This window comes from Phyllosticta citriasiana (assembly GCF_038021145.1).
Source record: "Phyllosticta citriasiana strain CBS 120426 chromosome Unknown IWZ02scaffold_26, whole genome shotgun sequence".
NCBI classification, from domain to species: domain Eukaryota; kingdom Fungi; phylum Ascomycota; class Dothideomycetes; order Botryosphaeriales; family Phyllostictaceae; genus Phyllosticta; species Phyllosticta citriasiana.
Window position 1 is genome coordinate 138,828 of NW_027117303.1, and position 14,858 is coordinate 153,685.

The following is a 14,858-nucleotide window of genomic DNA, read 5'->3' on the forward strand; positions in this document are numbered from 1 at the left end:
TGCCTGCACCATTCAGATGGCAGTGAGCTTTTGCAGCGCGGTCTGAGTTGACGTCGAAGGAGCCTCGGTTATCCAGATTGCTGGGCTCGGAGAAGCTTCTGCCAGAGGAAGAATCTAGACCGTCACTGTTGAGATGATACAGGGGGAAAATGCAACACTTGAGGCTGCCCTGAAAGCAATTATCGTCTTCGACGATGTAGACCCTTTGGATCTCGCCTGCAGCGGGTTTTAGTGACCAATGAAAGACATTCAGCAGCACCGGCCGCCGACAGTGGAAAAGCAAAGACGGGAGCTTCATCAAAGGAATGACTCTTGCGGGCTGTTTCTTCAGAAGAGTATTCTATGCAGCGCAATCAGCATTGCATCAACAGAAGCGCCACGGCGGCCACCATACCTTAACAAGCAGTGATATAAATGGCACATCTGCCTAAGACGTTCGACAACGGGCATGGAGCTGTGGTCCATTGGACGATCGGCCGGCTCGCTACCACTACTCTGTCTCACGGGTGGGCAGAGGCTCTCGCGGCATGTGTGCAGTGTGTCTGTTTGGGCGGAGCATGGTTGTTGATGGGGTGATGCCTCCGACTCATGCCACACCATGGGCCGGCCCAGTTGTCATCCTTGTATGACATGCAAGCCGCGCTGCTCGGGACTGGGGAAGGACCAGGATGGGCTTCTACCGCAGAAAAGCGCTTGGAGAACGCTGGCTGTTTGTAGAGGCCCCGGTACCACCCCAAAGTGGAGTGAATCGAGCGCGAGCATAATCTGTACATTCAAAGTCAGCACTCTCGCTTCCAAGAAACCCGAGAGTGGTCTCAATCGAAAAACTAGCACAAGAGAATCAATCGGCGGTGCTTGAGCGCATGGGTAACGGGACGGTTGTGGCGTATTCCGCTCGAGCCGACCGACGGGGCAGCGCATCCGTAGCACTGGGGTTCTCGCGCTGACGGTCGCCTGGAACTAATATTGCAAACAGCAGCGCGATAGGAAGCTCGCCTTCAAATCTGTTTTCAATTCCCGAAGAGAGTCTCAATAAAGGTCTACATCGGCGGCCAATTCTCTAGACCGTCAGCTTCAATGGAGACTTTGCGATTATTGGAAAGACAGATTCAACAAAAGGTTATTTGTAAGTCCACGCACTGCCATCAATTTCTCACATGGTGATGAATCAGGAAGCTGACTACCAAAAAGCACTGAGAAGCGCAGTGAGTGTTGAATCCTCGGCGCCAAACATTTCCTCTGTTCGTGGAGCATTCGACGCAGCAGGAGTAGAAACAGCTGCAAAGAACCAACCAGAAGCGTCAAACGGTGAGAAGGGAAACCTCAAGGATGCAGTTATGCAAAATAACCTTGCTGGATAAACATGCGGGGAGCATCGTTCCCGAGTTTCATTTTGATCCAAGCATCAACATGTCGTCGAGGCGCTGCTTTCCCTGTTCCCGAGGACATGGATCTGGAAAACACCAATCAGTGGGGACGACAACGATAGGAAGACGACAAGATTCTCTTCAGCTTACTGGGCAGAAGAGTTTTGCTACAATATTCCTGACAGATTATCCGCTTTCCAATCTACACCGAAAACTCAATCTGGCGAGTTTAACTGCAATGACCGGGCGACAACGAGCAGACGCCTGCCGCCTTCGTTTGCTTCGCGAGCCGCGAGCGGGCTCTTGATGCTGTATCCCAGCTCCGACAAGGCTGGACAGATGTTTGTTTGGGAATGATGGAATACAACTCGGACTAAAGTCTCTCGATTTGGGCACACAACCTTGCCGCACCACGCGCGAGCGCTCTTTAAGTGGTTTCGACCCATGCTGTTGCCCGGCACCGTACCGTGCATCTCTACGGGAGCGGGCCAGTCTGCGACTACCTGAACAACTGGGCGAAGATTCTGCGTGGAAGACAACTCGCCTCAGTTACTAAAGAGTTCAGTACCCGCCTAAGATTTCAGGCGTTTGTCTCTTCGAGCTCAAGATGAGTGATCCTCTGTACAATTCGACGACGGGCTCGACAACAAACACTATTGAGACGATTGGCGACCGCAGCCTTTTTGTGAACATTGCCGCATCTCTGCTGCTAGGAAGCTTGATCTTCTTTAACGCTCTCCGGCTGTCCATCAGGTATCCCTTTTCATTACTTTTTGGATCTGACGATGCGGCCAATGTGCTCTCCATGGTAAGCCTAGAATTGGTTGACGTTGGACGGTGCTCACCACTCGATAGATATGTGCGATTGCTCAGACGGCGCTGATTTTGCTGGCGGTGCGGAAGGGTCTGGGTCAGCACGTGGATGACTTGGACGTGGATCAAAAGGACAATGTTCAGCAGGTTTGTAGAAAGACAAGACCGATTGACGAAATCTTACAGGAAACAGCTCGTTTATTCGGCCAATATTCTATTCGTCGCTTCAATTACGCTCAGCAAAGTGGCAACATCTCAGCTCCTCGAACGTTTGACGCACAGACAGACAAGGATCCTCACTTCTTATGCAGCATCTGCATTCACGCTCTTTTGGGGCAGTGCTTTTGTCCTGACGATTTCCATTACCTGCAAGCCCTCTCGACCGTGGGAGCTTGACGTCGATCGCTGTTCGAACTGGGTGAGTTCATATGCCAAAGGTCTCGTGGGGCGCGCTAATACGTTCAACAGCCTCAAATCTGGGATTCTTTCGGAGCCCTTGGCTTGTTCATCGAAGCCGTGCTCGTTGCCTCGCCGGCATGTCTGTTGGCTGGCATCCAAATGCCACTGTCTTCGAAGCTGACAGTCATCATCGGCTTCGGTTTCCGGTTGCTGTATGTCACTCGCTCGGAGAGTGCTGGCTGCATGCTTACCACCGCAGGTTGACACCCATAGAGGCACTGCGCCTCTTGTTTCTACATCGGAGCATCAACTCGACAGACGTGACTTTTGATCTCGTCCCGCTCGTCATCCTGACCTTATTTGAACAACACTACTCCATTCTCGCGGGAACCATCCCTTGCCTGTGTCCAACGTTGGACGACACCAACGCTGCCATCGTCAACATCCGGGCATCTCAAGCGGTCGCTGACGGCAGCTGGATGGACCATGGTGACCCGGTTGGAGGTATGGTCGATCATAACATGAAGCGCGAACCATCCCTCTGCAGGTTTCCTTCGGCCTCCCTTGTAGAGGCGCTACCGCTCGAAAAAGAAATTGGTGGACCCTTCCGTGGACGTGGCTTCTGGGGCGGACGTGCGCCGACTGTGCGAAGCGTAGATCTCCTGGACGTTGCTTCAACGCACCAAAACGGGCTCGTGTCTAGATCGGGAAGCAAAGAGCAACTGGCGAGCTTGGCCCCATCGAGGACAGCGAGCCGAGAACGATTAGGCGAAATTTATAAGAGGCGGGGCTCGGAGAGCCAGACTGGTCTGGTTTCGCGATCAGGAAGCAAAGAGCAGTTGGCGAGCATGGCTCCGTCGCGGACAGGGAGCCGAGAGCGACTGGGCGAGATTTGCATGAGGAGAGGCTCGGTAGCGACAGTGACGGCCAACGCAGAGGGCCCCATGTCACCCAATGCGGAACTCGAAGGCGGCAGTGGGAAACGGAGAGGCTCCAACCGCGGAAGTGAGCGCAAGCATTCGGACGCGTTGGATTCAGGTCACTTGGGCGACGGAAGCGACAGGCTGATCATCAAGAAAAAGACGGACTGGAACATCAGATACAGTGCCGCGGATTTGGAGGTGGAAGACGAAGCAAACTTGCCAGTCGATTTCAAGTAGTCTAAAGAATTGGATCGATATGGGACTGGCGTTTGTCTGGAGTTGAGTTGCATGCTATGTACGTACGGAGGGTCAATTGATGAATGATGACCGCGATGTTGCAACCGTTGGAGAGTTGGAAGGACAAGACCTCAGGACCAGCAGTGCCAGGAGGGGCTATCGGATCATGGTGCAAATGATGGATTCGGCACCTACTGCTGGAAGACTAGTAGTTACCTCTCGGCCATGCAAGCTTCAACCTATCGCGCTCTCTTCCACTCAGAATATTTTATTCGATCGGTTGCATTCGCACGGCGACGTCTCGGTGTCTGGATGCGTTGTGTGTGTGTGTGTGTGTGTGTGTGTGTGTGTGTGTGATGGAGCGTCGTTCAAGATGGATGGGCTTGTGGCCGGCCTTTAGACCCGATTGGTCGACGGTTAGCGCCCACCAAGCCGCCGCGCTTGCAACAACACGCCGCCTTTATTTGCACCTCTCATCAACCTCTTACCGACCTCAGTCGCAGTTTAAGAAGCAATCCAGTCAGTGTACACTCCATCTATCGCAGATCCGAGCGCGCAGCTCCGTCCGACCGCTTCAGTACCTTCCAACATCACCCTCGGGCTGAGCATTGCCACGCTTTCGTCAGCAAAAGTAAAATGAGCGTCTCCATCTTTCCACCGCCTTCCTTGAATTGTCTTGATCTTCAAGCAAAAGAGTCTCCCTGTCCATAGCTCTTATGATCCTCGATCAGGTCAGCGCTGCCTGCAAGGCAAATCACTCCACTCGTCAACTTTGCCCAGCCAAAACGATCTGCAGCAATTTACAGGACGCCAATCTTCACAACATACGAGAGGCAGGCAGTACCACTCGATCAACACCAAGTGCTTCTCAGAATGGATTGTCAAGACGAGCTTGTGAGATGGGCTTTCCCCACTATTCACTAACGGACTTGAAGTTATTGGCGGAGTGTTCTCCTTCTCCCCGAGGACAACAGCGGAAGCCAGCAGCATTGCGTGTACGGTGAGGTGGCTTGAAACACAGCGCCTGCCGTGCATCCTGTCGAGCGGAGTCGTGGAGAGATGCCCCTCTGGATGTACAGCAGGCGGAGGCTCCGGTTCCACGCGTTCCCATTGGGTGGCTCACGGCCGTCGCACAACAATAGCACTTCCCCTCAGACTGCTCGCTCCAGGGCCAAGGCTTCCACGTGGATCCTAGACGAGGGAGATGAACTACGCCATTTCTGCTCAAAACGTGCGCCGGGTTTCCAGTACGCAGCTTCCGGTGAACCAAACTCAACTGGATGCGGGTTCCGTCGCGGACAAGCCGAACGCAATCTACCTCATATTGCATCAGAGAGTTATACGAAGCACCCAAGGGTGGCCAAAATTTTGGAAGCAGTCTGAGCGCGAATCTCAATCTGGAATGTCCGGATCAGCATTCCATCGCAAGATCGCTATGGCTGGTCCCATATACCGTCCAATCCGCAGCTATTATTATCCCAGAGCTGGCTGCAATCGTGCTGCTCACCGTCGACTGTCAATACTTGAAACTGTAAGTCCTTGTGTATCTCGAACGCGGGTGCGACTGTTGTGGTCAGTTGTGGCTGACTGAACTTTCTGCAGTTGTTTGATCGTCCATCTTGTTACACTTGTTGTTGATGCAAAAGAAACGCCTGCAAGCCCCGCATTCTTGGAATTTCACAACTTCTGGAAGATCTTCCTGCCACCAGTACTGCTGTGCTGCTGTGCTGCTGTGCTCCTTTTGCTCCCCTATCCTTCTAGAATGGAATTACGTACGCTCATCACTCGACGAGCGTGGAGTAGTGGACGCAATGACGCGGGCCGACTCGAGCGCCAAAACGGGCCGCATCGCTGGCGACGAACGATTCGCCCCTGGCCAGACCCTGGTCCCCGAGGCCGCCTCGCGGTCCCCGCCTTCCCTCGAACCCTGTGTCAGAGCTTCGCCGCGTTGTCCACGCGCTCAACACGAAGTGCCTGCGAAGTCGCTCGCCACCACAAGTTTTGTTCCCATGCACAAGCTTTGGTGGCGACTCTCATCGACCTCTTCTGGTTAGCTCCAATGCAGAGCTATTGGACATGAAAGAACTGCCTCGCATTCGAGCTCCACAAAAGAAATCATTGTGCGATGTACCTTGTGGAACACAATGTGATCAATCGCTCAGCAAGCAAGCCGAGCTCGCGACTGGTGGACGGCAGGGCTGAAGCAAGAGATTCAATCGAGTATGGATATTCAGAGCTGTAAGACGCAATCGTCCCTCGGTCACACAAATGGCGGTCAAGAAAGCTCTCCGCACGGGTGACATCGGCAAAAATCCCTTTTCCAGGGGTTCCACAGGTGCCATTCGATGAGCTTAATCGCGCCACGGCCCGGTCCTGTGCATTTATCAAAAGAATAGAGGCCTTCACCGCCGAGGCGTACGAGTGCAAAAAGGGGCACAAGCTATGCGTGTCGGCGCTCCCGACGAGAACTACAAGCAGCACTTGCGCGGAGACACCGGTCCACTGCATCGCTGATGCCTTCGTAGACCTTTACGAGCTGGAGGATCGCGTCCCAAACCGGACGGGCCCAAGTGCATTAGCCAATTGTCTCATGCCAATCTCTGTCCTCTACCATGGTCACACCCCCTGGAGATAAGTGCTCGTCTCCATTTTATTTGACTTGGTGGCACAGATGGGCTCGCCATGACGTTTCAAGATGCAGCCCGGGAAGCCGAAGTATACATATATTGTAGTCTGCGTGTTCGGGGAACCTGAATCTCGAAGTAACGTCAACCCTGCCTCTTCTCTTCGCTTCATTTCTGCCCCATTGTTATCCGTATACCCTTTATTCCCAAGCCACAAAGGCGGTGAGATCAGCATTGATCAATGCGTCCTACTACCAAAGAAAAGCTCCCAAGCTTCCTCCAACGTGGCAAGAAAAACCGCGTTCGCAAGGGTCTCTCGGAAGCCTTAGGAGTTTTGGGAATTCGAGGTGAAGGCGAAGAAGGTGGGCTGCCCCATCGGAGCATTCTAGATCTCTGATATCAAACCCGCCACGCCACGTGTTATGAGCTGACATTGTCTTTCTTTCGTATAGACGCCGCAAACCCATCCATTGTTTTCCATCCATCGGGGAAGGATCACGGCCACACCCACTCTACACAACCCAACGAGTCCGACATGTCCATTCTTTCTAGCCTCAAAAGGTCCCAGACCCCGGGTTCGTCTTCACAGACTCCCGTCAACGGCAAATCCACATCCAAATCAATCGAGGCTCCTCGAAGCCGTCTATCACTCCCTCGTCCTGCCGCAAAGCCTGAAGCTGACAGGATGTCGGTCAACTCTATTCCTGCCACCATTGTCTCTGACACCACAATTGCCCAAGAAGACAACAGCCTGATTAAGAAGGCGAAGAATGTCATCAGCAGGGCAAAGTCACCGTCCCCACCCAGACGGGAGATAATTGGTGACGTGCGCGACTCGCTGATCTCGCTGAGGCAGAGGTTGGAGGATGAGCTCAAGTCGAGCAAGGAGGAGTGGCTGGCTGCCGGAATCACGATTGAGGCCTTTATAAGTTTCATCAGCCACGAGCGTCTGAGGCGGATGCCCCCCAAGGGCAGCAGGTGGGACAAGATTCTCAAGTGGGCCGAGTACTTTGCTACTTCGGTGTCCATTTTTGGTGAGCGTGTCGATGCCTTTGTCGATTCCAGCAAGGAAGCAGCAGATGTTATTGTTGCATGTCTCCAGGTCCTTCTGCAGGTAAGTACCGGCGCCACTCGACCTTTTGAACATACTCCGCTGACGAGTTAGCTCGGTCCTCAAAACGGGGAGGCTCTGGAAAGAGCCTTTTCGATTTTCCACGAATACGGCCTTGCCTTTGCTTTTTACATTCGCAACTACCCCATTGTTCGCGATGTTCCGGAGGCGAGGAGGGAGCTTAGCCTTGCCCTGTCCGACATGCTCGCGTTGGCGATTGAAATCACCGTCTACTATCGCAAGAGCGCCAGGACAATGTCGACGTCGAGCGTCACGGTCGACTTCAACATTACGTTTGGTCGTCTGATGGAGTCTTTTGTTCAGCACAAGGACAAGATTGCCAACCTGATGTGGACATACCAGCTGAGGAACTCGTCCGAACTGACCGGTAAGATAAATTCAATTTCTCAATTTCTCAAACTAACGGAAAAGATATTCGCGTCTCCATTGAGACCATTCGCCAGTGGCTGCTGCCCCAGGACCGCACGCTCCAGGCCGTGGTTACTGGCCGCCGCGCCACCCGCGTTTTGCGCGCCGAGTACACTTGCGAATGGCTCGACAGGCCCCTGGCCGACTTTATGAGAAGCAAGGAGAACATTCTCACAATCACTGGCGAGTCTGGCTCGGGCAAGAGCGTCCTCTTCGGCTGGATCCTGGAGAGACTGCAGCGCCCCATTGGCAGAAAGACTTACCAGGCCGTCCACGCCGAAGTCGACGGCCAGATTCCTGTGCAGGCAACGCAGATTGCTCTGGTCAAGACTCTTCTCCTGCAGCTGCTCGAGCAAAACGTCGGCAACGTCGCCCTCTACAGGTGCCTTGCCAACGTCCTTGAGCTGGATAACAACACCAACATGACTCAGGATGCTGAGGATGCCCTCTGGTACACCCTCGAGACTGCCTTGAAGCCGTTGACCAACGTTGCGCTTGTCATCGACGGTCTCGAGGCTCTCGAGGGCGACGAAGAGTTTGAGGCGTTTGAGAGGCTCCACGACATTGCCGCCAAGAATGAAAACGTCCGCGTCATCATTCTCACTCGGCCCCTGCCCAAGCCCTTCTCCCGCCCCAGCCGCCACATCACCATGGGCCCGGAGCGCACCAAAGAGGACGTCAAGCACGTCACTCGTGGATGGCTCAAGTCTTGCGGCATTGGCAACAAGCACGAGATTGAAGAGGTTGCCGATCAGCTGGCTCAACGCAGCAACGGCTCCCTTTCCTGGGCCGAGATGGCTTTGCAGCTTTTCAACAATGCCCGCTCGATTGTCGATGTCCAAAACATTGCCAAGGAGCTCCCCACCACCCAAAGAGAGCTTCTCGACAAACACATCAGCACCCTGTCTCTCAAGGGCGACGCTCGCCTCATTTTTGGCTGGCTCCTGACTGCCGACCGTCCCCTGACAACCAACGAGATTCAGCTCCTGCTCGAGCTCAATGTCCAGAAGGGCTTTCATCAGCCCAGATCTGGCAACATTGTCGAGGACATCCAAAAGGCTTGTGGATCTTTGATCATCATCCAGGACAAGACCGTCCGCTTCCGCAATGAGTCGATTCGCCTGCACTTGCTCCAGCTCACCAAGGAGAATCAGTACCTGATGCCCCTGGAAGAGGCCAACAAGGATCTAACCACCAGGCTGCTGCTCTACGTGAAGACTTCCGTCTCTCGCAACGTTGAGCCTTCTCTTCAGGAGCTTAGGCCATACGAGATTGACGACCTCTTCCGCTCCAACAGCCTGCTCGAGTATGCCTCTCGCAATTGGTTGACTCACTTCACGCGCTCGACCTTCTTTGCCGGTGGCAAGCTCCAGCCTCTCACCCCCGAAGTCAAGAATATCTTCCCTAGCTCCACTCTGCTTGTTCAGCTTGAGCGTAGCACTTGGGAGAAGCAGACTTTGACGAGCAAGGCAAACGAGCAGCAGCTTTTGGCGTACAACATTCGCCAGCAGGCTCTGGGTGACAACCATGTCTGCACCATGCAAAACTCGATCAACCTGGCTCTCTCCTACCAGAAACTCCACGTGCCTGCCAAGGCCAACCAGTTCTTCTACCAGGCCGCGAAGACTGCCCAGTCCGTTCTCGGGAAGAGCCATGAGCTGTCCCTCAACTGCGCGGTTGCCGCAATCGAGAGCACCGAGGAAGTCAAGCACACCGCTCGCAACGATGAGGTTGCCCGCAAGGAGGAGTTGCTCAAGTATGTCATTGAGACGGACAAGCAGCGCAACGGCGCCAACAGCACGCTGGCCACCAAGTACAACAACGAGCTTGCTCAGCTGTACACGGACATTAAGGAGAATGACAAGGCCGAGGCCGTCTACCGCGAAGTCTACCAGCACACCGTCACTCAGAGCGGCAAGTTCTCCCCCGATACCATGACTGCTGCCGAGAAGCTCAAGGCCGTCCTGTACAAGACGTCCAAGCACGAGGAGGTTGTCCAGTACACCCAGCCCCTGTTTGAGACGGCCGAGCAGACCCTTGACATCTTCGACATTCGTCGTGTCGAGATCACTCTGCAGATGGCCAAGACGTACGAGGAGAAGGGCGATCTTGTCCGTGCCGAGGAGCTTTACATTTCTTTGTGGCGCGGTCTCACTCAATACTGCCGCACAAACCGTGACTCTCAAGAGTCGCACGAGCGCAAGATTCAAGTCAGCATCGCCTACGCCCGCTACCTCAAGCGCCAGAACCGCGAGGCCGAGGCAACGAACATTCTTCATGGTGTCTGGCTCGAGGTGAGTTCTCAATATCCATCTTGTCAATCAACGCTAATTCCGTACAGTACCAGCACCGCGACAACAAGTCCAAGGCAGTCGTCACCCAGCTCAACCAGGTCGGTGAGGAGCTCAAGGCCATGGGCATTCTTGAGACTGCGATTGCCGTCTTCAAGAACGTCTGGGGTTTCCTCAAGGCCAGCGGCGAGAAGAGCTCGACTGCCGCCGTCGGCACTGCCGTATCCCTGGCCGATGCCGTCCAGCAAAAGCAGAACAACAAGAAGGAAGCTGCTCGCAAGGCTACTGCTGCTGGTACTGCTCCCGCCGACACCGCCGACATCAGCGATGACGAGGGTGACGATGAGGCCGATGCCATCATGGACGAGGTTGTCGAGGCTGCAATCTCCGCTCCCCAGGCTGCCGCCCCTGCCGTCGATGCTGCGGCCAAGGCCGGCGTCGTTGCCAAGGCAGAGGTCACCATTGAAAGCCGTCTGCAGACTTGCGAGACGCTGTCGACGTTCTACATCAACAAGAAGCGCTGGTCCGAAGCCATTGATGTCGTCTTCAAGACTCTTCGCCAGATTTGGCCCACAATTGGCGTGGAGGGCAAGCACGGCTTCCCCAAGGAGTACACTGACGAGTCCATCAAGTTGGCCCGCCGTCTCGCGCTTTGCTACGCTGAGTGCAACCAGACCGAGCAGGCCGAGAAGATTTACGTCCAAGTCTTCCAGTCAGCTCGCTCCAGCCTGCGCATCCAGGACGAGCTAGTTGCTGCGTCTGCCAACGACTTGATCGAGTTCCACATTCGCACCAAGCAGTACAACAAGGCCCTCTTTATCTACCAACAGCTGCTCGAGAGCTACCGCACCACCCTTGGTGCTCGTAACCCGCTCACGCTCAAGACGCTCTACACCATGGGCGACTTGTGCATGAAGTACCGTCTCAAGGGTGCTGACCGCTACTACTTGGAAATCACCAAGGCCGAGAAGGACAACAACGGCGTCCTCAGCCAAGAGGGTCTCCGAGCCGCAATTGCCTTGTCCAAGATCTACTACGAGCAGAAGCGCTGGCAAGAGGCTCGCACCGTCTACTCGACGGTCTGGGTCACTTTCCAGAAGAAGGCCAAGGAATACCAAATGTCGCCCGAGTTGGTCCAGGCTATCCACAAGCGTTACACTACCGTCCTCGAGACGTACCTCCGCGTCGACACGACTACTCTCAGCCAGATCGCTCAGCAGTATCGGGACACTTGCAAGACTGTCTACGGCCCCAACGCTCAAATCACCACCACGGCCAACCTCAAGCTTGCCGAGGTCTGGCGCAAGAGCGACAAGCCCGAACAGCAGCAAGAGGCCGTCAAAATTTGCGAAGAGGTCGTTGCCAAATCTGCTGAGCTTCCCAAGGACCAGAAGCCGACTCCGGCGCAGCTCAGCATCCTGGCCACCGCGAAGAGCCACCTCGCCGCTCTCTACTCGAGCCAGACTGCCACGGGTGCCCCCACGGCCGAGTCGACCGAGAGGGCTGAGCGCCTGTGGAAGGAACAGCTCGAGACGAGCAAGAAGGAGCACGGTGTCGCTCACAAGTCGACGCTCGCTAGCCTGGCTTCGCTCGTCTCGGTGTGGGCCAAGTCTGAGAAGCCCGAGGTGCGCACCCAGGCTCAACAGCAGCTCCAGACGACCGCCGTCGAGATCATTTCAGCCGGTAACAAGGTCGACTCGACCAAGCTGCACGAGTCGGGTACCTCGCTCGCGAAGACGTACCTCTCCTGCAACTTTTCTGCTCAAGCGTGGGCTCTGCTCAAGGACTTGCGCTTCCAGATCATCTCCAAGGATGCCGCTGCCACCGCCAAGGTCCAGGTCAAGATTCCCCAGGCCGTCGACCGCCGTGCTCTCGTCTTCGTTGCTGCTTTTGAGGAGGCCCTGCTCGCCGCCGACGTCGCCGACGTCGCCAAGAGGCCTACCTTCTCTGATATCATGACTGACCTCGTCACCGAGGGCATTCTGTACGACCGCTACAACCTTTCGCTCCAGGCCAAGGATGTCAGCGTCGAGGCCAAGATTTTCAATGGTGCTCGTCTCTACACCTTTCTGAAGGCGGACCAGCGTCACTCTGAGCAGACGCTGGCCCTCGAGGAGAAGCTGTTTGCACTCTTCATGGAGCAGTTTGGCGCCAACATCAAGACCCAGAGCCAGGTCACGCGTGCCTTCTTCATTGCCCTTGTCGAGGAGCTGTCCAAACTGCGCACTCACGACGATCTTGCCCTGGTCGCCATTTCCGCCGGCACCAACAAGGTCAACACCCTTCTCGAAGCCGAGCAGTTTGCCCAGGCCTACGAGATTGCCCTTGTCACCTTTCAATTCGTCTCTGCTCGCCAGGGCTTCGGGAACTCCAAGAACATTCCTAGCAGCTTCAAGCTGTCGCTGTACTTGGCCGGTCTCGGCGTCAAGAAGACGAGCGACTTCAAGCTGCAGAGCAAGATGATTGAGTTGAGCAAGGCCGTCCTCCGTGAGACGCTGACGGCTTGCAAAAGCCTCGACATCGACCTCGTCCAGCTGCAGGCCACTGAGCTCAACAATTTGGTTCGCCTTATGGGCGAGCAAAAGAACTACGAGGACCTTGAGGTATGTTCTCCTTGTCATATTGCAGTCTCAATACTAACAAATCATAGTGGCTCCTCACCCAGCTCTGGAACTCTCGCCAGCTCCAGGCCTCGTGGTCCGCGACAACGGTCATTTCCGTCGGCCGCCGTCTCGTGGAGGTTCTGTACGTGCGCAACAAACAGGACGCTGCCATCGCGCTGTGCGAGTCCATGTGCTACAACTTGCGCCGCACCTGGGGTCTCCTCGACACGGTCACGATCGAGCTGTGCAACCTACTCTCATCGCTGTACGTCTCGGCCGGCCAGTACGCCGACGCGCTGGCGCTGCACGAAGAGATTCTCCGTGCCGAGCTGGACGACGACTCGGAGGATGCCATCGCCGAGGATGTGGCCGGACAGGTCGCGCTGCAGCAGCTCGAGCTCATCAAGCGCATCTATGCGCGCCAAGGCGGCTGGGGTAACGATGGCGACGGCGACATCTACGGCATCGGCGACCTGGTTTCCCGCACCGTCGACGAGTTTGCCGACGAGCACCCTGGCGTCGCCAACTTTGATGCCCGCGTCGACAAGTGGAGCACGCAGCCTCCGAGTGCCAGCGATTCCTTCGGCACTTTTGTCACTCCCGCTGAGTGGCAGTTTGCCGATGTCCAGCAGAAGAAGCGTCCTGACTACCTCCTCCGCTGGCTCCAACTTAACCGCCAGCAGAGCTTTGGTGACCTTGCCGAGGCCAAGGCCAATGGCATCAACGGTCAAGCTGTCAACGGCCACGCTGCGCTCAACGGCGTCAACGGTGTCAACGGCCACGTCGCTTTCAACGGTCATTGATGTGGCTCGCAGCGTTTGGACGTTGCTACTGCTCGTCCGTCTCTGCATGTACTATAGGGCGTTTGGGACGTTTTTGGTCTTTTTCGGGGTATAGGTGGAATGCGGCATGGACGGACGGACGGACGGGTGAAAATGGTGGGATAGGAAGGATGGTGCATTGCTATGCTTTGTTTCTGTTTCGTTCGTGAGCATTAATAAATGGGTGGCTCTCTGAAACGTTCTCTTGTCTGCTTTTGCCTTGTCTGCTCCGCTTTTCCCGTTCTTTCTGCCATCTTCGAAAGATGATGGCATACCTTGCGACTTGGCAGTCATTAGTTGTCGAGATGGTAGTCGATGTACTCGGTGAAATCAAGAGCTCGTGTGCGTGTAAACCCGACAGCCGCGAAACGACAATGTCGACACCAATGCATGGACAACGAGCCGCGAAACTGAAACATATTTCTTCTTCAGCATGTTTTTCTCGGCACATTCACAGCCTTGCTTCTCCGACAATGCATCAGGCCGGCTCTGTAAGCCGTCCAAGGCAACCACTGTCTCGATTGCGCTGCATTGCGCTACACGACTTGAGCTGACAAGGCGCAGAGGTGCGGCTGGAATATTCTTATAGTAAAGCTTTGAGAACTTCAACTGTGCTTTGAGGAGCATTTGCTATTTTACACAACCACTTTCCACTTTTCAAGTCAAACCAAAATTTGGATGGTGCAACACCTTTGGCGCATCAGGTATCCTTCAATGGGGCTGATCCGAGAAATGGCGTTGAGTCTAGGCGGAGTATGTATACAAGGCGATCTGGCTCCGCCCTGTGTCTACTACAACGCTCTCAGTTCTGTGATGAGGCACTCAACCATCGAAAGCATTACATTCTTGGTTGTAGATTGGTACTCTCCGTCGTTTCTTCTTCAATTCTCTGCCCACCGCATATTTCTATCGCTATCTTACCGGCGCTCGAAAGCACACATTCTGTCCTTGGCCATGCAATAATCGAAAGTCTCTTACAACATAACAGCTTTCAGGGGAGGCGAAAAAATCTCAAAGTGCCCCGGAGCCAACGAGCTTTTGGCGAGGAGAGGAAGACAGGATCGGGGTGAACGTTTGAACTGCTGCTCCCGCGAATTCGCTCTCCACCGTTGCTTTGCGAGCGCGAGCCTTCAACAGGTTACATTCCATGGTCAAATTATGTCCACGGATTATCAAAGCTGGACTGGAACAACTCCACGTCGCAAAGAAAAATGCAAAATTTGCCCAATCTTACTAGATT

General features: G+C 54.8%; 2 protein-coding genes across 2 annotated transcripts; both read left to right on the plus strand.

Moving 5' to 3' along the window:
• Positions 1-1,974: 1,974 nt before the first annotated feature.
• On the plus strand, positions 1,975-4,088 carry IWZ02DRAFT_503534 (uncharacterized protein; the record flags this gene model as incomplete). Its single annotated transcript, XM_066770338.1, has 5 exons — positions 1,975-2,175; positions 2,223-2,327; positions 2,374-2,598; positions 2,649-2,791; positions 2,839-4,088. 5 exons carry the CDS (start codon positions 1,975-1,977, stop codon positions 3,737-3,739), a joined length of 1,575 nt encoding a protein of 524 aa, XP_066617511.1. The 3' UTR covers positions 3,740-4,088.
• A 2,338-nt stretch (positions 4,089-6,426) lies between these two features.
• Positions 6,427-13,680, plus strand: IWZ02DRAFT_164768 (uncharacterized protein). The gene is made up of 6 exons (XM_066762120.1): positions 6,427-6,725; positions 6,816-7,477; positions 7,529-7,862; positions 7,907-10,197; positions 10,245-12,797; positions 12,845-13,680. Exons 1-6 carry the CDS (start codon positions 6,605-6,607, stop codon positions 13,598-13,600), a joined length of 6,717 nt encoding a protein of 2,238 aa, XP_066617512.1. The 5' UTR covers positions 6,427-6,604; the 3' UTR covers positions 13,601-13,680.
• Positions 13,681-14,858: the final 1,178 nt, after the last annotated feature.

Bases quoted from the DNA above. Each gene is read 5' to 3' on its own strand.
- IWZ02DRAFT_164768 (XM_066762120.1), top strand. From the start codon at position 6,605: ATGCGTCCTACTACCAAAGAAAAGCTCCCAAGCTTCCTCCAACGTGGC. The intron at 7,863-7,906 runs GTAAGATAAATT...CTAACGGAAAAG, and splicing joins GAACTCGTCCGAACTGACCG to ATATTCGCGTCTCCATTGAG. The intron at 12,798-12,844 runs GTATGTTCTCCT...AACAAATCATAG, and splicing joins AGAACTACGAGGACCTTGAG to TGGCTCCTCACCCAGCTCTG.